The 21,643-nt window shown below is 35.9% G+C and overlaps 1 protein-coding gene across 2 annotated transcripts in view; it reads left to right on the forward strand.

The window, feature by feature from the left end:
- The window catches only part of LOC117405785 (cilia- and flagella-associated protein 47-like), a 178,965-nt gene that overhangs the window by 46,597 nt on the left and 110,725 nt on the right, over positions 1 to 21,643 (forward strand). For both annotated transcript variants that reach the window (XM_059030139.1, XM_059030140.1), the window contains exons 39-43: positions 1,757 to 1,845; positions 7,033 to 7,113; positions 14,480 to 14,559; positions 20,170 to 20,315; positions 20,537 to 20,645. In XM_059030139.1, the coding sequence (XP_058886122.1) occupies positions 1,757 to 1,845; positions 7,033 to 7,113; positions 14,480 to 14,559; positions 20,170 to 20,315; positions 20,537 to 20,645 (505 nt within the window). The remainder of the gene's footprint in view (positions 1 to 1,756; positions 1,846 to 7,032; positions 7,114 to 14,479; positions 14,560 to 20,169; positions 20,316 to 20,536; positions 20,646 to 21,643) is intronic.

A 21,643-nucleotide genomic window follows, 5' to 3' on the forward strand; every position in this document is an offset into this window, starting at 1 on the left:
TACACTGGAGTCCATAAACACTGGCATTTTAATGTTATTCCCCTGAGTAGAATGTTATAAATGTTGATTTTGATTAAATGTTTTAATGTTGGGGTGGAAACCTTGAGGGTCTTGGTTTATTACCCAGAATATCATCAGTTATGAATCCAATCAAGCATTGCTGTATCAAGTTGAAAAGGTTGGTGAAAAGAAGACAGTTCTCAAATACTGAGTAGACAGTTCCCTTTCAAGTACGAAATGTAACCTTTACAGTATGGGTACTTACCTTCTAAAGACGCGAAACCTGACTATGATATATCAAAGCTGCTCAGTGAGCCTGTGGCGCAGTCATGCCCGGCCCCCGAGGGTACAAGAGGACTCACAAATGCTCACAGATCTCAGCGACATTTTTCCATTCAAGACTGACCTAACCGGATAAGTACTTGTTGCTTCGATCTGCTATATATTTTGCATTTATTGTGTTTTTACACAATTTTTATGTGATATCAAAATAATTGCTGCAATAGTTTTTACTTTGTGCTCTCCCCTCAGGCTGCAATAGCTCCAGCTGGAGTTATTTATTTCTGTCTGGCCTGTCTGCAACGTGGTGCTATAGTACATGTGCAGCAAGAGCAGATGCTGGGCTCAGCAGCACTGCACAGGACTAAGATACTAGTTTTAGTTGTGATTGCTTGCAATCTCTTCGACAGTATCTTGCTGCTTCAAGGTCGCTGTGTCCATGATTGCAGCAGGCTTGAAGGTAAAATGACACTGAGATCTGTGAGCACAGTCCTCTTGTACCCTCGGGTGTGGGGCATGACTGCACCACAGGCTTGCTGAGCACCTTTGGTATATCATATTCAGGTCTTTAGGAGGTAAATACCCATACGGTAATGGTTACATTTCTATTTCAGGGAACCAGGGTTATGATAATAGCCTAACGTTCTCAAATACTGAGTTTGAATCTGCAGAAGAGTAGCAAAAGAAATCCCCCAGACTTGTTATAACAGGTCACTTAGAAACTGTGATACATCCAAAGATGGCAGGTAATTTTCAAATACAGTGAAGTAGGACTCAGTACTTGAGTAGTCTTTACTAAATGTTTGTGTCCATTTTTATTTTGGACTAGTGATAAAACAAAAATACAGTATGTATAGTTATTGAAAGTTACTGTACTGCATTAATTTTTTAAAAAACATATTTATATAATATTTTCAACAGCTTACTGCATTAGACACAGATCCAAAATGTGATAGGTATAGTTGCTCCACACTGTCGCAACATCCACATTGGCCTATAGTGGTTACTGTTTTCCATCATTCAGAGGTTTCAATCTGTGATTTTCATTATTTGGCAGGATGTTGTAAATAGCATCATCATCGCCAGGTCCTTGAGAAATACTTGATTCCTGGAGATAAGCCCTTAAAGCTACAGCAAATGTACAATCCTCATTTCAGAGTCTATGTTTATTGTGCTGGACATGAATAACTGTAAACCTTACCCTTACTATTACCCTAACCCTAACTGTAACCCTAATCCTTATCCTAACACTAACTGTAACCCAGCCTCAACCCTAACCCTAAATCCTTATAACTGTACCTTCAAAAATCAGAAAGCTAAGTCTAAAGGTAAACTTTTCTATAAACCGAGGAAGCTTAATTTTTAAATTTTCTTTAATTTTCACCATCTCCCTGAGCATTAGCAATTAGTCGTATACATTTTACTATTTCTTCAAATATATCATTGTGAATGTGTTTTTTGTTGTTTGTTTTTTTAGGGCACCTTCAAGTGCAAATCTCCGTGTTATGAGTTGAAAAAGTTTAACTTGAAAATCACAAACGCATTCAATAAAGATGGTGAATTTAGGTAAGGAAACTTTTGAAAATCTTTTATGTTTAATTTTTTATTAATTTACCAGTTGTTATTTTTAATTTTAGTATAAATAGGCAAATGCGGGAACATAACAACTACATCACATTTCATGTTCTTTTATATATTGTTGATCTACTGATGTACTGCCAGTTTGGTTGGCCTGTTTCAGCTTTGAGGAATCGCTGTGTCTGAGACTTTATATTATGCTTCTCTGAAACTGGCTGCAGCTGTAACCTTTGCCAAGTGTAAGACTGAAGTAATTGTATTTTGTATCTTGCTCTTAATTGTACTGTAATTTTGACATAAATTTTTTGTATACAAATGTAAGTCACCCTGGGTAATATATACATAACATTATATATACGTAATACATAACTTTAACATGCATATATATGTATGTGTGTATATATATATATATATATATATATATATATATATATATATATATATATATATACACACATATATACACACACACATACATATATATATATATATGCACGTTAAAGTTATGTGTGCAAAAGTATGTATGTTCAATGAAAGTGTCATTCATATCAACAACATTTTTGTGTGGGCTCCCGAGTGGCACATCCGGTAAAGGCACTCCGCATGGAGTGCAGGATGTGCCCTATAGCCTGGACATTGCTGGTTAGAGTCCAGGGTATTCCATTGCTGACCGTGGACAGGAGTTCCCAGGGGGCGGCGCACAATTCCCAGGTTGTCCTCGGCTCACCGTGAACCAGCGACCCCTGTAATCTGGCCGGACACCTGCGGGCTAGACTGTAAGCTGCCCGGAGCTGCGTTGTCCTCCAACAGTAAAGAGGCTTACTGCGTGCAAAACACATTACTGCTGTTTATTGCATAAGGTCCTTCGTTAAAAGGTTCTCCCAAACAAGTGCAAGACCGCGAGAAAACAATTGCACAAAAAAACATGCAACACTTTTATCAAACATTTGTGAATAAAATTCATACAAAAGTTGGAAAGAAGGTTAATATCAAAAAAATCGGCACATTAATCTCAGTAAGCAATAATGGTTCGGCCAAATCTCAGTTTAGTATAAATGTCAATTACAAGTGAAAGCAATACATTAATTGTCTGATTTGTCTATTCTATAAGACTAATTATATGCTTAAATCAGTATATATAATTATATGAATATGCAAGCAGGATAATAAATATGAGCCAGCAAATAAATTAATATAAATTCAGTGAATTCTAATTATGATATTACGAAATTGTTCTTAGTTTTTTATCAATCAGTTGTAAAATATATATCCTTTAATTAGAATCACAGCGCAAAAACATTTTAATACCCATTCATCTGTTCTTTAAGGAAAACAAGATTCAGCACCCCTTATTCAAGTTCATAGATCCGCTTGCAATTCTAGCTGTTAGATGTAATTCACTTTCATGGGAGATTAAAACTAGCCTTTCTTTTTGTAAGGAAGCAAAATATAACACACACTCTTTTTACATTACACCACTATCAACTTTTCTGCAAATATACATTTATTTAATTCCCCAAGTATAGTTTCTGTAACCATTATTTAGTTTAATTGGGAATACCTTGTTGCACAAAGTTGATGCAGTGTTGACCATGTGTGACGTCATGTAGAACGGTGTCCCATTTCAGTCTTTGTTGAACAAAACATACATTCTTCCAGTAAACTTGACCATTCCCTGTAGGTCAATTCAGTCCATTAATTGAGTCTTTAAATCATTAGTTGTCCTCTTTAGTGACGATCCCAGCTAGTGAAGTTATTTGTATTTTAATGTCTTTTAAATAATCTTCGAGTCTTCTTCAAATGTATTAATTAATTATTGTGTGTTTTCTAGGTGATGTTCAGAGCTTGCAGTCCAGTTATTAAAAGCAATCTCCCTTTTTTCTGACTTATTTGTTCACGTTTGGAGCTGTTGATTAAAGATGTTATATGCAAGCTCCCTTTTTCCTGACTTTGCTTGCTAGATGTTGATAGCAGGGTTGCCGTTCAAGATGTTAAGCCTGCTCTTCCCTTGACTAACTGTACAAAAGCTCACTCTAAAACAAAGACAGCCTGTTGGTTGCCCTTGAAGATTTCCAAACTTACAATATCACTCACTGTTCACAATAACTATTGAATTAGCCGCAGCACCTGGCTCTTCCCTTTCTGTGACTAATTGTACAAAAACTCACTCTAAAACAAAGACAGCCTGTTGGTTGCTCTTGAAGATTTCCAAACTTACAATATCTCTCATTGTTCACAATAACTATATTGAATTAGCCGCAGCACCTGGCAATTCTAGGGAGTCAAACTTGGTCGAACTTGTGGGCCTGACTTATCGGTGGAGCTATGGTTACCGAACTAGGCTCACTCCCTTTTACCTCTTTTCTTAAAATTTTGCATTTGCAGTACAATTAAAAATAAGTTTAAAGAAGTCTACATTCCTTATCGTTCTGGTTGTCATAGAGACTAGGCCAGCTGCCTCCAGACCTATATGCCAAATCCTGTTAACCTGTTATGTTCCTACACCTCAGTCCCTGTATCCATTTAAATTGATATTGAAATTAGAAGTCATACAGAGTACTTTTTTGGTGCTTGGATTTAGAATACATTTAAGCAGGAAATATAACAAGGACGGAGTAGGTTTGAACAAACTGATTGACAATGCAAAAGGCACCATTGTGAATATTAACCTGGCTGTCATAAGGTGACAAACATTTATGTAATATTCCATCCTGAACACCATTTCTGCCACTTGTATTTCTGCACCTTACCTCTGCATATTAGTAGCTGTAAATCCCAGCTGTGTGTGGCTATAGTTTTAACATGTATTAAAACTTCCATTAAAGTTACATAATTTTTATTTTTCTGGCTGAAGATTTTACAAATGCACCTTACGTAAGTGGATAGTGGTGAGATTATTTTCTACTGTTCCTTGTGTGCTAGCAGCTTTCCTCATGGAATGTCTCACTTACAGTAGAACCATCAAGCTAATCAACAGGGTAAATAAAGACCATCTTGAATATTCTTCAGAAGACCCTCCCTTTTTTTCTAATCCCCTTTTGTGTTTAAAAGGGTTTTTTTTGTTCATACTTTCAGATCCTTAAATTCCATAGTTATTTCCTCTTTTGATATGATGCAAAGGAACAGGTGATTGTTAATGAAAAGTAAACAAAGATCTTTGATATGCTTACTCACAGATAATTTTACCTGTATAGATCTGTAGAAATACTTCTAAAATGAGTATAATAAAATTCAATGACAAAAGTTTTGACTGGAAATTGTGATCTATGTATTTGTTGTGACCTTAGAACACATTATTGGGATTATTATACAGAATTGTGTGGCAGACTATTCCTTTTAAGAATTTGTTATTGATTTTTGTGTATCTTATTTGCTTTCCGTTTGTTTTTGTGTATGGCATAGTTTGAATGTGAAGAAAGCTATCAACCTGGGGGCTCCCGAGTGGCGCATTCAGTAAAGGCGCTCCGCACGGAGTGCAGGATGTGTCCTATAGCCTGGAGATCGCAGGTTCGAATCCAGGCTATGTCACAGCCGACCGTGACCGGGAGTTCCTAGGGGAGGCGCACAATTGGCTGAGCGCTGCCCGGGTAGGGAGGGCTTAGGTCGGCAGGGGAATCCACGGCTCACCGCGCATCAGCGACCCCTGTGGCCGATAGGGCGCCTGTGGTTCTGCAGTGGAGTTGCCAGATCTGTGTTGTCCTCCGGCACTATAGCTCTGGTGGCATTGCTGTGGATCTGCAGTGCGAAAAATGACGGCTTGGCAGGAGCACGTTTCGGCGGACGCATGTTCCAGCCTCCGTTTCCCGAGTCGGCGGGGGGGTTGCGAGTGGTGAGCCGAGGATACAGATAATAATTGGGCATGCTAAATTGGGGAGAAAATCGGGGTAAAAAAATTGGCGATGACTAAATTAAAAAAAAAAATAAAAAGAAAGAAAGCTATCAACCTGTGATTTATTGTGTGCAGCAATATCTTGGGGCATTCCAGAATTGATGATGTTGTGCATGTATTTGTCCTGCAATCAATATTGCTACCATTATTGCTTTTCAACACGATACTGCACGCCAATTTGATCATCCCAACAAATCTGCCATCTAGACATGAAAACTGCTCTATCATACATTGGTCACTCCTGCATTTAAGTTGCTGTGGCAAGCTACCACTTACTCCTTAGACCCTAAAATGTGATTTAATTTTAAGTTGTACTATCTTGTCAGATCAGCACTTCCCCATTTATTTAAATTGTTGATGTGTTGATCTGTCATCTGGAATATTTTTCTATTTCAGTCTTTGGTGTTTTATTTCTGCCTCAACCTAGTGTAGGTCTTTACAATAATGTTGGTGTTTTTTGCGTGGTTTCTTTAATAATTTAGAGGACATGCGGTCAAACACTATTTTGGCAATATAATGCTTTAAATTTACAATATATTATTTATATATGTGTTATATTATATAAGTAGGTTATATGCTATATGCTAGCATTTGAAATAATGGCTCTTTGTTACACATTGCTTATCTTATATGTGTTCCAGTGAGAGAGGACAAGAACTGGCGTTGAATGATACAGATTTGTTTTTTCTTAATTTCAAATTGGTTGTTTGCTGCTTGCAATCTTGCATGGTACAGAGATCTTTTTTTTTTTTTTTTAATTAAGCAGACAATGTCGGTGCTCCAGGAACAGATTCACAACATTAATACCACAAATAATGTAAATATATATTCTATTGATGTATGCCTGGCATCTCATTTATTGCAAATGCTAAATATGTCTGTGTCCCTAATTAATTATTTGCACTAACAAGGAGAAGATCATCAATACAGACTATAAGAGATTATCTGTATGTCTCTATTGGTAATGCACATACAGATGCAGTTTATTAAGTATAGGTTCTTGGAGCAGAAAAATAGCTTATGAACACATTAAACTGTCAAAAAAAAAAATTAAAGACACTAACTGTACAACAATATATTCAGTCAAGAAAACTTTTATTCCCAGTATGCATTTTATGACCTTGCTTGATTTTTCAATGCTATGTATTTAATGGTTTACTTCAAAGAAACATCATATGTATGGATAACCTTTTGTTTTATACCCCCAAAGAGCTCACTGGTTTGAATGCAGAGTTAATATATAATAAGTATTGTATTATGGATGACTATACCACTCTATTTTCCAGGATCAATTTGGTGGAGTCCACAAACAATCTTATGAAGAATGCAAAACAAGACTCCACGAAGAAGCAGGATATAAAATCCAGGTAAGACTTCATTATTTTGGAATGTGTGAGTCTCGTGTGATCTTGGTTCTATAACAACAGTATAGCTCCACCTGCAAAATGTTTTGATTGTTGCAGACTAACAGCTGACAGAATTTGTCATTGCATAGGCTTTGCAGTTTTTATAATGTCAGTTATTTGGATTCCGTTTTTTTAAATCATTCAAATATACAATATGGGGTTCAAATCTTAAAACATTCTTAGTGGTTTGGAATTCCACTTTAGACAATACAATTCTAATGGCACTCAAGATACTTAATTTATTCACCATGCTTGATCTTTCCCTCTATGTAGCTTTTACTGTAGAAACCTCCCAAAATATTTGTTTTTAAAAGCTTATGCTGCAAGAGGATAAATGGACTGCAGCAAACCACTCCACTCCTACTGAATTGTAATCTGGTTGTCACCCTCTTTAAAATACAACAGTCAAGTTAAGCATTTACTGCACCACTTTAAAACTACCCCATATCAAACATGTAATTGCGGGTTATACGATTTAGGGATCATTTTATGTTTCTCAATTGAAGCTTAAAGTTACATTTTTACTAATGAGCTCCAGCTGCCAGTCAGAAAGCTCTCCTCTGTGTCTCACAATAATACATTCCTGTGTACCTAAAAGACTGTACATTATCAAACAGAAGGCTGTGGAAGGGTAGCATTGCGTTCAAGGGAAGCAGCGGGAATAGCAGAGGCAGGAGACAGGAGATTGCAGTTTAAAGTGCTTTCTATGCACTTATTTAAATGAACAAAAAACAAAAGGTTCAAACAAAAATCCAAATGAAAAATAAAATCGCACTCAAGCCAAGGCTATTGCGCCGCACACAGCTTACTGCTCTCAGTACTTTGTCTAAACTAACTAACAAGGGAGCTGTCATGTAGCTCTTTTATACAAGCGTCCATCCCCAAATTGGCAATCTATTAACCAATTTGGGGAATGGCCACATTCCACTCATGTTTTTCAGGGATGAGAGTCTAACTCCATCCCTGCCAAACTAAACAAACTTTATTCAAACAAAACTAAACACACAATATAAAAATGTCCATGTACGGGTATAAATTGATTAATGTTTACTTCAGACATGGCTTGAGAATGAAACATCTTACCCATGCTATAAAAATACAGGATAATAGAAACACGCTCTTTTTATAATTATATGTTAATTTGAAATTCAATGAAAGAATAGCACACCTCCAAATTACACAGCATTTTTAGTAACGTGCACATAGTGTCCTCAAAAAATCTTAATGGTAAATACTTTCACACAAACATTTTTTATCAATATATGCAAGCTTAATTATATATATATATAGATAGATATATAGATATATATTACACTGATATTCAATACATTGTTGTTGCTGCAATTTCATACTGTTGTATGATTTCATTGCAAATAGTTAATAAACATGCACCCTAAATCTAAGAACTATATGATATCTTAAACTTATTATATTCTGACAGAACGGTAGCCATTTGAATTTAACTCCTGTGGCGGGGTACGTGTCAGGGTCCGCTAGTGAAATGCATTGTTTATCCCTTAAGCAACTAGAGTCTCATTAGTTGCTACTAATAAAAAGGAGAAGGGTAGAATTGTATTGGTTTGTTTTGGCATGTAGGTTCTTTTGACACCTCTTTCTTTTACCCTGATATACTGTACTGTCCCTTAATTAAAAGCTATCTCCTCTTGCAATCCCAGATATGCCAAAAGACATTGAAGCAGAAAACACTGGAACTTCATCCTGTATTTTTCAGTTTCTTAAATGGTGCTATCAATTTCATGCTAAGCCTCAACATTCAAAATAGCATTCTCTCTGTAAGAAAGACAGATGATCAGACTACCAATATTACATCCTATCACAGCTGTTTTAATTTCATATTCCAGTAAATTTACAGTATGCTTTGGTAGAATCGGGATGTAGCCTACAGAATATAAAAAAAAATGAATGAGTATATCTATAGGAAAAAACATGGTGTATATCTGTATAATTTACATATATTTATATTAATTTTGTAATGTGTACATATATACAGTACTATGAACATTTACTGACGACATTATATTTACTTGTATGAATGCTTCTCATTACAGTTTTAACATGCATTACAAACAAAATGGGGTGCCCTAATTTGTGACTCACATTGCAGAAAGCAAACAGAACACATTTGAGAATGGACACCAGTAGAATGTAGAGCTGGCTATCTGTATTTAAGAAAGGATTTTCGAAATAATTCATGGACATTGAAAGGGACACAGAAAATACACTCGGACAGTTTAATAAGTGAAAAACAAGTCTTTGGAGACTCCTACAGCAAGCAACACATTTCTGAAGAATGGATGTGTCTTAGCATTTATTAATAACTGACCAGATTTTATTGCCTGTACTGCAATCCTTTCCTGCAGTGATAACAGTTTCCCAATATGGTAAATCTTCTGCCTCAGAATCGAGTCTTCTAGGTTTCAAAATAGCCTTTTTCAAGTCTATTTGTTTTTTTAAAGCTCTTTATAATAGTCTCTATGTGTATACCACTGAACCTATCATATCCAAAATTACCCTCTATTAACTGATGGACCTCAGGCATGTATCATATTGCTGGTACCAAATGAACGGTATAGATGGAAGCTAATCAATAAACAATTTATTATGGGTTTAAAACAGTAAATTAAGCTCTTAGCAGGACAGAATGGATTCAGTTGCGCATAAATATCTATATATATAATTACTGTAACATTAAAAAACTGAAATTATGTTTTCGTCGACCTCCAAAGCCATTTTGCGTGTGCACATTTTTGACATTGATGTCTTTTTAAACATTATTTCTGTCTTGGGTTAACATACATTTACAGAGCAAAAAACAAACAAACAAACAAACAAACAAACAAAATACTGCTGGATTACTTTGGCATGGATTGAGAAAGCATGGGCATAGCTGTTTTGGAATGCTGTTTTTTAAATTGACAAATACTGTATTTCCATGCTTTGTTTTACAGTCATTTTCACAGCTTTGTTTTATATAGTATCTGTGCAGTTCCGTACTTTGGTGTTTTAGATACACTGATGTACCTGACATTGTTAATTTATAATGTCCCGACATTAATAAACCAACTACAATGTGATATAGCGATTCCCTCTGAGATATGCTATTTTCACATTACATGGAACCAATTAAATCGGATAAAACAGATTCTACTGTTTTTTTTTTTGTTTTTTTTTTTTTAAATTGTAATACTTAAAACAGAAAAGCAAGTGAAACCTTTAACTACACTGAAAATATGATGCACAGCTTAGGACTTTACTATTTCCAATTGGAATTCAGTTTACAGCTGGATTATATGATCCACTTGAACAAAAGACAAATGTTTTATTATGGAAATCATCCAGTAAAAATTGGCCATTTTGCAGGAATATTTATTTTATTTTCTAAACATATCAGTGAAGACTACTGGCTTTGAGATTTTGTTCATCAAAATTGGTACACAGCTGTGTTCTATAATTTATATATTGATTTATTTATTGATATAGTCCAATGAAAAAAAAAAAACCTTTGTGTGGCCGCAGTTGTTTTATTGTCCAAGTTTTTCACATATATCTTATAGCAAATACTAATTTTCACATGCTCATTTTACCTCTCGTTTACGAACCATTTAATCAGAGATACCATTTCCCTTACACTGATGCTTTGTTTTAGTTCGCAAAAATTTGTTAGTTCATATACTTGTCAAAAGTTTAATACAGTTAATAATAATTTAATGAATGCCCCATGTCAACCAAATAGATACTTTCTCATTTCTACTACTTTAGATCTAATTGGACAGTCCTTAAAATATGTATTACTATTACATATATATATATATATATATATATATATATATATATATATATATATATATATACATATACATACATACATTATTTATTACAAAAATAATGTATATAGCCGGCCTCCAGTGCACCCGGATTTTCTTTTTGAAGTCCAATCATCCTGGGGTCACCCGGCTACAGGTCCGGCTGTTTCCCGGTCAATGGGGGCGTTGTACAGCCTGCATGACGTGGAGAAGCTGGGTTTGGCCCAATTTCCTCCCATAGAGGCTGCAATTTCCTCTCTGGTGCAAGCGCCTAAACTAGCACTCCTAACCAAGGACGCTAGCTGCCCTAACAAGCAGTGTCGGGTCTCAGAAGTCATTCTGAAGTGGGCATACTCAGCCGTTGCGTTCGCTGCAATCATGGGTAATTGTAGTAGTATACTGGTAGCCTACCAGGCCTGTTTATTGAAGGCTCTTTCTCAGAGTCCTAGACCCTCACTACAGCAGCTAGAGAAGCTGCATTTGGTGAATAAAAACCTGCTCCGTATCTCCAAACTGAACAGGATAAGGCACCGCTATTAGATGCCCCCATTACACCGGGGTATACCTTTGGTCCTGCAGTGAATGAGATGCTGCAGTGCTCTCACCACGCATGGAAGTCCACAAGGGAGCTGGTGCATCTCATTTGTAAATAAAGCCAGTTAAACCCAGTACACAAGTTAAGAGTAGCTACAACATAGACACATTTGCAAAATAATTGCTTAAAAAATATACTTTTAGGATTTTTAAAAAATATATATTTTTTATTTGTTACTTAACTTTTGTTGCCAATATGTTTGACTTTATTAATAAATAATTCAAAATAAAGTATTGAGCAGGGTCGAGAATGTAATTTTGTTAGCAAAAAACTACATTAGAATTGTTTAGATCCCAGATGTACAAATCAAGTTAGCTTAACAGCCTGTGCAAGTCTGGAGAAGCTGGCACTTCAAAAGCAATTCAAGCATCAATGGAGGATACAGTCATAAGCCATGACTGGCAAGGGCAAGAGATGTGACTGTTAATGCTGTGTGTGGAGAGAAACAGAATATTACAGGAGTTGTGGCCAAAGCACTGGTACAGTTTTACCAGCACTTCAAATGGAATTCATCATTTTTTGGAAATTATAATCTAATTTGAATAAAAACTTGGTGATCCTTATATATGATCATAGAACAAATAAAAATGAACAAAAGTTATCAAACATTAGGAGACTGAATAAACTCCTGTAATGCAGCCTAACTAATCAAATTAATCAGTGTCTAGAGACACATGTTTGAGGTCCAGTCTTTTTGGAATGCATCACATAACTTACTGATTTGAGTGGGCTCTAACATGGATTTAATTAAGTTTCTATGTACCAATATAAAAAACTAAATTACCTTTACAAGTTTTCAAATTATTTCATGTAAATTATAGTACCAGTATTATCTTATTCTACTTTACATTTTACTGTAGAACATTTTTTTTTATTAACAGTCTGTACAGCTTATTCCCATTATTCATGTGTTACACAAATTCCTTTTGAGACCCAGCCATTTTAAAGTTAGTCTATTAACATTTTAGCTGCATACAAGATGAAGTGATGTACCACAATATTGTCAACCTTCCATCATTCTAATGAGGAAATTGTCAAAAGCAAAATGTGGAATTAAAAGTTCAGCAAAAGATAAATGTCAGTGGTATCAGGAACAAACATGTTAATGTAATTTTGAAGTTGATCTTTAAAGTGGCTACCCTTATCTTGTTGTGCGTGGGTCTGTGAAACTTGTTTCTTCAGTACTGTTATAAGCACGGTATGCATTCCAAGTATGTAGTACTGCAAGTTCTGGGTTATTTTTTTAGGCTTAAAGTATCCTAAAAAAAACAATATTAACATTTAACCTTGTTAAATGTGACATTTTGCATAAATGCTGAAAACACAAGGCCTAAAAGAACTGATTTTTTTACAGCACAGATGTTTTCCCTCTCGCATTAATGGTTGTGAAGTGGTTTATCTGTATGCCTTTAAAAGGCAATATCATTTCTCTTTTAGTTATCACATCTTGGTGACTTTTTTTAAAATTCAGAATTTTGAAGCAACTTTGTGGCTTCAGTGGAGCTTTCAGAATAAAGGATTTGTTCTGTCAGTCTGATCTGCTGGCACCAGAGTGAGCTGTTCAGTATATAAATCCTATTTGCTTGTGGGGCATATCAAGTTCAACCTCCGTCTCGAACTCCTGCCTGTCACTCAGCAGCAAATGCATGCACCCACACGGCAGACAACTACCCTGTCACCAACATTAATACCCTGTATCTAAACAAGGGATTTAGGCAAGCTCCCTAATAAAAGCTGAATCTAAAAACAATAATTGTGTGAATGTAGTAATTGTTACAGCAAGAGGCGTCGCTAGCTACCGAAAATATTGGGGGCCTGGGGGCCTGTATTTGTTTTACAGTTGGAAACGTGAGAGGCTCTAAAAGCTTGTACACGCTTTTCATGTCGAGATTCTCACCATTATCTTGTTTACGAGCCAAGTAATTTTTAGCAACAAGTATTTCCTCTTTTTTAGTACTATTTTGTAGTATTTTCCAAGTGCAGTTAAGTCTACTGCAGAGAGAAAGTTTTGTGAGAGTGGATTGCATGCCTGAATGCCCATCATTAGCTCTGCTTTGATGCTAGAGAACCGCTGATCAAGTTCAGCAAGCATCCAGTCTAAACAGGGATAAAATAATTTTGTCCTGAAATGATCTAATGTACTGACATCCTCACTTACACCACATGCAGATTCAACCACGAAGTCCTCCATACGTTTTTGCTCCTTTGCAGAGATGTTTCCTGAATGCCAATATCGTTGTTGGTACACAAAGCCCTGGCATTATCATACAGTTATTTTGCCTTTTCATTTGTTTTCATGTTCTTCAAAGTTCTGTAACCTGCTTCTTTAAAATCTATTGCTTGGGCCAGATCAAGGTTTTCTTTTTGGAGCAGCTTAATGGAACATAAAAAGACAGAACAACAGCAGTTGTAGACCGAATATTGGAAAGGCACTGGATGATGGCTGGAAAGTTTGTTATCAGTGCATTTCACAGAACCTGGCAAGACCAACGAGTTTCTGAAAGCTGTACCAGTTCACTTTGCTTTAATCCAAGTCGGTGAAACTTTTGTGATTTATTAATGAAACATTAAAGAAAGTGTACACATTTTTCAATATACTAAAAAACTCAGTAGCTTCTTTGATTGCTTTACAAGTGTGGCATAACACCAGGTTGAGTTCATGTGCATAGCAATGGACATAGATTGCTTCTGGAATACATAATACTTAAATAATTATACTCCTTTTAAAAATCAACACTGAGTAACAGTCGGTAAATCTGCTATCTTTATGTTTGTTCATAGCCATAACAACTATTTGTGAAGCTGGAGCTATATCCAATATAGGACTTATTTATAAAGGTATTACTGTACCAGTCTTGTGCTGATTTTAGGTAACTCCACAGCTGACACATGTATGTTGTTTTGGCAGCCATTTGAAATCTGTATCGGACTTATCCAGTAGGGACCATATCAATGAGGACAGAGCTAACAACCAAGATCTGGACAGTGGTAAGTACCTATTGTTAAAGGATGTGTAAGTACAGTATATGAAATATATATATACAGAATAAACAATTCAACAACATTATACCTTATACATTTGGAATTAGGAAGGCTGTAACAAGTGTACAACCTACAGTGTAAAAAAGTGTGGTCTCTTTAAAAAACACACTGCCTCTATCTGACCACATGACGTCCCATTGTGATCTTCTTGGGAAGTTACAAATGTGTATGTGTGTGTGTATATATACAGTACTGTGCAAAGGTTTTAGGCAGGTGTGAAAAAATGTTAATAGATTATATTTATCAGTTAACTAAATGCAAAGTGAGTGAACAGAAGAAAAATCTAAATCAAATCCATATTTGGTGTGACCACCCTTTGCCTTCAAAACAGCATCAATTCTTCTAGGTACACTTGCACAAAATTTTGTAGGCATATAGTCAGGTGTATGATTAAACAATTATACCAAACAGGTGCTAATGATCATCAATTCAATATGTAGGTTGAAACACAATCATTAACTGAAACAGAAACAGCTGTGTAGGAGGAATAAAACTGGGTGAGGAACAGCCAAACTCAGCTAACAAGGTGAGGTTGCTGAAGACAGTTTACTGTCAAAAGTCATACACCATGGCAAGACTGAGCACAGCAACAAGACACAAGGTAGTTATACTGCATCAGCAAGGTCTCTGCCAGGCAGAAATTTCAAGGCAGACAGGGGTTTCCAGATGTGCTGTCCAAGCTCTTTTGAAGAAGCACAAAGAAACGGGCAACGTTGAGGACCGTAGACGCAGTGGTGGGCCAAGGAAACTTACTGCAGCAGGTGAAAGACACATCATGCTTACTTCCCTTCGCAATCGGAAGCATCCATCAGTGCCATCAGCTCAGAATTGGCAGAAAACAGTGGGACCCTGGTACACCCATCTACTGTCCGGAGAAGTCTGGTCAGAAGTGGCCTTCATGGAAGACTTGCGGCCAAAAAGCCATACTTCCGACGTGGAAACAAGGCCAAGCGACTCAACTATGCATGAAAACACAGGAACTGGGGTGCAGAAAAATGGCAGCAGGTGCTCTGGACTGATGAGTCAAAATTTGAAATTTTTGGCTGTAGCAGAAGGCAGTTTGTTCGCCGAAGGGCTGGAGAGCGGTATACGAATGAGTGTCTGCAGGCAACAGTGAAGCATGGTGGAGGTTCCTTGCAAGTTTGGGGCTGCATTTCTGCAAATGGAGTTGGGGATTTGGTCAGAATTAATGGTCTCCTCAATGCTGAGAAGTACAGGCAGATACTTATCCATCATGCAATACCATCAGGGAGGCATCTGATTGGCCCCAAATTTATTCTGCAGCATGACAACGACCCCAAACATACAGTGAAAGTCGTTAAGAACTATCTTCAGCGTAAAGAAGAACAAGGAGTCCTGGAAGTGATGGTATGGCCCCCACAGAGCCCTGATCTCAACATCATCGAGTCTGTCTGGGATTACATGAAGAGAGAGAAGCAACTGAGGCTGCCTAAATCCACAGAAGAACTGTGGTTAGTTCTCCAAGATGTTTGGGCCAACCTACCTGCCGAGTTCCTTCAAAAACTGTGTGCAAGTGTACCTAGAAGAATTGATGCTGTTTTGAAGGCAAAGGGTGGTCACACCAAATATTGATTTGATGTAGATTTTTCTTCTGTTCACATACTTTGCATTTTGTTAATTGATAAATATAAACTATTAACATGTCTATTTTTGAAAGCATTCTTACTTTACAGCATTTTTTCACACCTGCCTAAAACTTTTGCACAGTACTGTGTATATATATATATATATATATATATATATATATATATATATATATATATATATATATATATATATATATATATATATTCTGATGTCTTAGTCTGTGAGCCTTTAGCTTTAATTATTACAAAGGTCTTTAATAATTCAGAAATTGAATCATGTAAGAGACATTAACTGTGTGTGCTTTTATAGAGGGTCTGAAAGGAAAACTTAAAACTATGAATAGACCTGCGTACTATTATTATTTATTTATTTTTGTGATAATTGTGGCACTATTTATATATAAATAAATGTTTTGTCTATACATACTTACAAGTTTCAACTTTAGAAGACAAGGGGTTAACTTGTGTATGCTGTAGTGATAACAGCTTTATCTGAAATGAGTCAACAGGCAAGTGTAAATGGACTATAAGAGAGAGGGGCTTCATGTGTTAGCTAAGGATGATTAATGCAATGAAGGCTTAGATTTCTGACCTTTTGGTTTCCAGAATTATGAACAACGGTTATATCTGTGTTTGTGCCTCAAAGTCTGTACTGTTCACTTGAGAAGTATGGATTTTGTAGTGACATATAAGTGAATAATAACTGTGAGGAAATGTGTTACTACATTTTTATTTTTCAAACCGAGCAGAGAACACAAGCAATAGCTTTGTAAAAAGCTATTGGAATGCCTAATGGATGGGCAAAAGGACATATTTTCTTTAAACAATAACAATCATATTATTATTATTATTATTATTATTATTATTATTATTATTATTAATGTGTGTGTATATATATATATATATATATATATATATATATATATATATATATATATATATATATATAGATAGATAGATAGATAGATATATAGATATATATAGATATATATATATATATAAAGATATATAGATATATATAATTACAATGTTTTGTGAGGTTTTATTAGGTCAGTATTTACTCCCAGGGCTGGTCTTACCTCTTTGTGGCCCCAATGCAGTGGACAAATGGGGGGCCCCCCTTTCAGCCACGATATGAATAGCTAAACAATGGCTTAAGTTGCAGGATTTTGAAAAATATAGCGTTATACATCCCCACAAATATATTGCATACGTCCCCACATGTTGCTACAACTGTCTAAATAATGTACCTGTATTTTTTTATTTTCATTTTTAACATCCAGACAACTTTTTGCACTTATAACTTTAAAGTCTGTTTCAAAGCTCTTTTCAAAATGTCCGCTCTAGTGCACTGGGGTTTGAGATCTGTCCTCTAAATCACTGCAGGAACAGCGATTGGGGGAAAAAAAGACAAAAAAAAAACATGACGTGCTCTGACTTTTCTGTGCCGTATCACATCATGGATTGTTATTGCTGTATTACTTGTTTGACAATGTGGGCAGTAAGTGGGCACTAGAGCAGATATTTTAACAAAATAACTCTGAAACAGGCTTTAAAGTTGTAAGTGTAATATGTTGTGGGGACGTGTAACACTCTATTTTTCGTAACCCTGCTACTTGCTCTTTAAGCGATTGGTAGCCTGGACAGTCTTGCAGTGTTTATTATAGTCTTTTCTGGTTAGTAATCTGTAGCAAAACAGTTGAAAAATGACAATGCATAAACTATATACAAAAAATACATTTTTATCACCCCAAAAAAGTTTACTATAAATTTAGTAACTCTTAACATTAGAAATGAACTTTTCTTGCTTTTTGTGCTGCAAAATGATTGTTTTCCTGGCTTTTGAAGATTTTATTAACTTCTACTACAATTGCTACAATCAATGGGCGCAGATTACGAAGTTTTGCTACTGCACCACACTGAGTTCGCTTACACAGCAACACATATGCCCAATAATTGTGTGGGGTGGGGCCAAGGGGGATAATTTGTTAAAACGATAGTAGCCTAATATACATATACAAAACTTGGAGACGAAGGGAAGCAATATGTGGAGCCCTTTGAGGCGAGGGGTCTTATGCGGTCACATGGGCTGCATAGGCCTATGGCCAAACCTGTTTACCATTCTGCAGCTGCTTTAATTTGCCCAACCCCTGTGTTAGGTATTATGGATCCTGTTTATATTACTTAATGTATATTTTAGTGAGTATGACAGCAAGTTTGACACTTTACATAAAATGTCAACATCTGTATAGTGTTTGCTTCATTATTTAGAATATGTTGTTAACACCTTCTGCTTCTTATACCACCAAATCATTTATTCCCTGTGGGTTGACGACATGAACAGAACAGCACTTTGTATCTTGTGTTTCAATTTCCAACCATTTTAATTATATATAATGTACAAGGTAGCATTATACAAGGTATTGGGCAGCATCTCCCTTAGAGCAGCACCGTGTATCCTGCTGCACTAAAGCAGATACTGCATAATGCCTTTTGTCGAATAACATAGCATTATATGTTTGACAGCAAAGCATTATTGCGTTAGAGCCAAAACACTGGTAAGAGACATATTCTGAAACACTTATCAATAACAATCACTTAAATTTGCTCTCTCAAAATGAAAAACCTTTAACTTGGCACACTTATAGTAAATAAAAACTTACACTAAGTGTTGTGGGTAGATAGACACTGAACAGATTGTCTTTCAAGTGTCTGCCTTTCTGATCCAATTTATTACCCAAGAGGCAAAGAAGAAGGGATAAAATATTTATTTAAGATGACTTAGCACTGCAGTAACTCATTTTATGTAGTAATCCCTTGAGAAAAACACAAGCTACAGTAGTTGAGCATATATTACATGTTAATGTTACAATTAAAATGGAAAATAAATGAGGGGATTATGTACAAAAAGCAAAATTAAACAAACAATGCAAGGCTATGTACACAAAATGTAAGTGATGGAATATATTAGACCTTTTCCTTTCTGCATTTTCTCCTTAAAAGGCCCTTTAATTAATCTGATTCTCCATACGGATTAAGTACTTGGCACTTTTCGTATCACAGATCTGCAGCTGGGTTTTTGAGAAACCAAGAAACAACAGATCTTTGGCACTTTGTTTCTTAATAGCAATGAGCATACTTACCAAAGAAAATGTATGAAAAAGGAGAACATTATAATTAGATTCATTAGATTGTCCCACAATTATGTTCATTTATACACAAAAATATGATTTACTGGTGTCTGTTACTGCATTATTCCATCATTTATTGTAATGTTTGTTCTTATCTAGATTTTGTATTCCCCACGAGGTACTTGCAGCTCAATACACATTCCCAAACTGCTAAACAGTTCATATGCTTCACTGACGCTACGTTATAATGAAGTAGTCATGAAACAAACATCATTTAACCACTAATACTGTATCTTAAAAAAATGTTTTGTAAAAAAGCAAAACAAAAAGCATGACACCCGCAGTAACCATATTAACATGACTGCAAGGCTTTGTTAATGCCTGCCAACTCTTTTTAATTAGCACTATAGTCTTTTTGCCATTTAGCCCTTCAAAAATATTTTTTCACAATGTAATATGTATCTTTTGGTTATACTTTTTATCAGTTGAGTAGCTATTTAATTGTGACGATAGTGTGGTTCAGGGAGCAGGAGATAGGGTTTAACCCCTCCAATCTTCAATCATATTGCTATTTAAACCCCTAGTCAAGCACCCTATTTTTTTTTTGCATTTTTTGCCTCATCATTGTTCTCCATCACCACCTCTGCCACCCCACTGTGCTTGCCACCCCACTGTGGAGGCCTCCTCGAGGGCAGCCCTCAGCGAGACGGAGGGGGACCCGCGGCCAAACCATACAAACCACTTAAGTACAGTCCTCTGACTTTTCATAGACATTGCTCCTTTCCAGTGAATAATCTATTTAATTATTTTTCTTTTAGCTGCTAAAGTGAACTTCCTGAATGAATTCTTCAGTCCAATGGAATCGGTAGTCCTAGAAGCAGGGGGTTCTGAAGCACTGGAATTACACTACCTTCCATTTCACTTAGGGAAGCGTTACTGTACCATAATACTGAGCAATGAGCAGGTAACTAAAGAGGTTTTGCCGATAAATGCATACAAAATACTTGATTGCATACATTATTTAGATTCTCCATAGCAAGTAAAAAAGGAATTTTTGCATTTTTTAATTAATGTATTGTCTCACTTTTATGACAGTCAACAAGTACTGCTATTATCTGAATTTAGTGCATACAGTTTGAATATGCAGTAAAACACTAATCATGAACTAAATCTATGTGTTCACAGGTTGGCGAATTTGTATATTCTGTTGAAGGAAAAGCTGAGTTGCCCTTACCCTTATCCTTACTCCCTGTGCAAAGTCCTCATGTCTTGCGTGTTAGCAGTGCTTCTCCAGGTAAAGCCATTGCATTTGAATAGTAGTTTAATACAAACTGTGCACCTCATTGGATGCTTTGCTTAGTACTTGTGGAGCCTAGATTGTTGATTCCAAATGTATCTTGGTTTACATGCACTGATAAGTGACTATCTATCTATCTTATCTATCTATCTATCTATTTATATATATATATATATATATATATATATATATATATATATATATATATATATATACAGACATGCTCAAATTTGTTGGTACCCTTACAGCTCATTGAAATAATGCTTCATTCCTCCTGAAAAGTGATGAAATTAAAAGCTATTTTATCATGTATACTTGCATGCCTTTGGTATGTCATAGAATAAAGCAAAGAAGCTGTGAAAAGAGATGAATTATTTCTTATTCTACAAAGATATTCTAAAATGGCCTGGACACATTTGTTGGTACCCCTTTGAAAAGATAATAAATAACTGGATTATAGTGATATTTCAAACTAATTAGTTTCTTTAATTAGTATCACACATGTCTCCAATCTTGTAATCAGTCATTCAGTCTATTTTAATGGAGAAAAGTAGTCACTGTGCTGTTTGGTATCATTGTGTGCACCACACTGAACATGGACCAGAGAAAGCAAAGGAGAGAGTTGTCTGAGGAGATCAGAAAGAAAATAATAGACAAGCATGGTAAAGATAAAGGCTACAAGATCATCTCCAAGCAGCTTGATGTTCCTGTGACAACAGTTGCAAATATTATTAAGAAGTTTAAGGTCCATGGAACTGTAGCCAACCTCCCTGGGCGCGGCCGCAAGAGGAAAATCGACCCCAGATTGAACAGAAGGATAAGTGCGAATGGTAGAAAAAGAACCAAGGATAACTGCCAAAGAGATACAAGCTGAACTCCAAGGTGAAGGTACGTCAGTTTCTGATCGCACCATCCGTTGCTTTTTGAGCGAAAGTGGGCTCTATGGAAGAAGACCCAGGAGGACTCCACTTTTGAAAGAAAAACATAAAAAAGCC

The sequence above is a fragment of the Acipenser ruthenus genome, chromosome 9 (genome assembly GCF_902713425.1).
Source record: "Acipenser ruthenus chromosome 9, fAciRut3.2 maternal haplotype, whole genome shotgun sequence".
Classification (NCBI taxonomy): Eukaryota; Metazoa; Chordata; class Actinopteri; order Acipenseriformes; family Acipenseridae; genus Acipenser; species Acipenser ruthenus.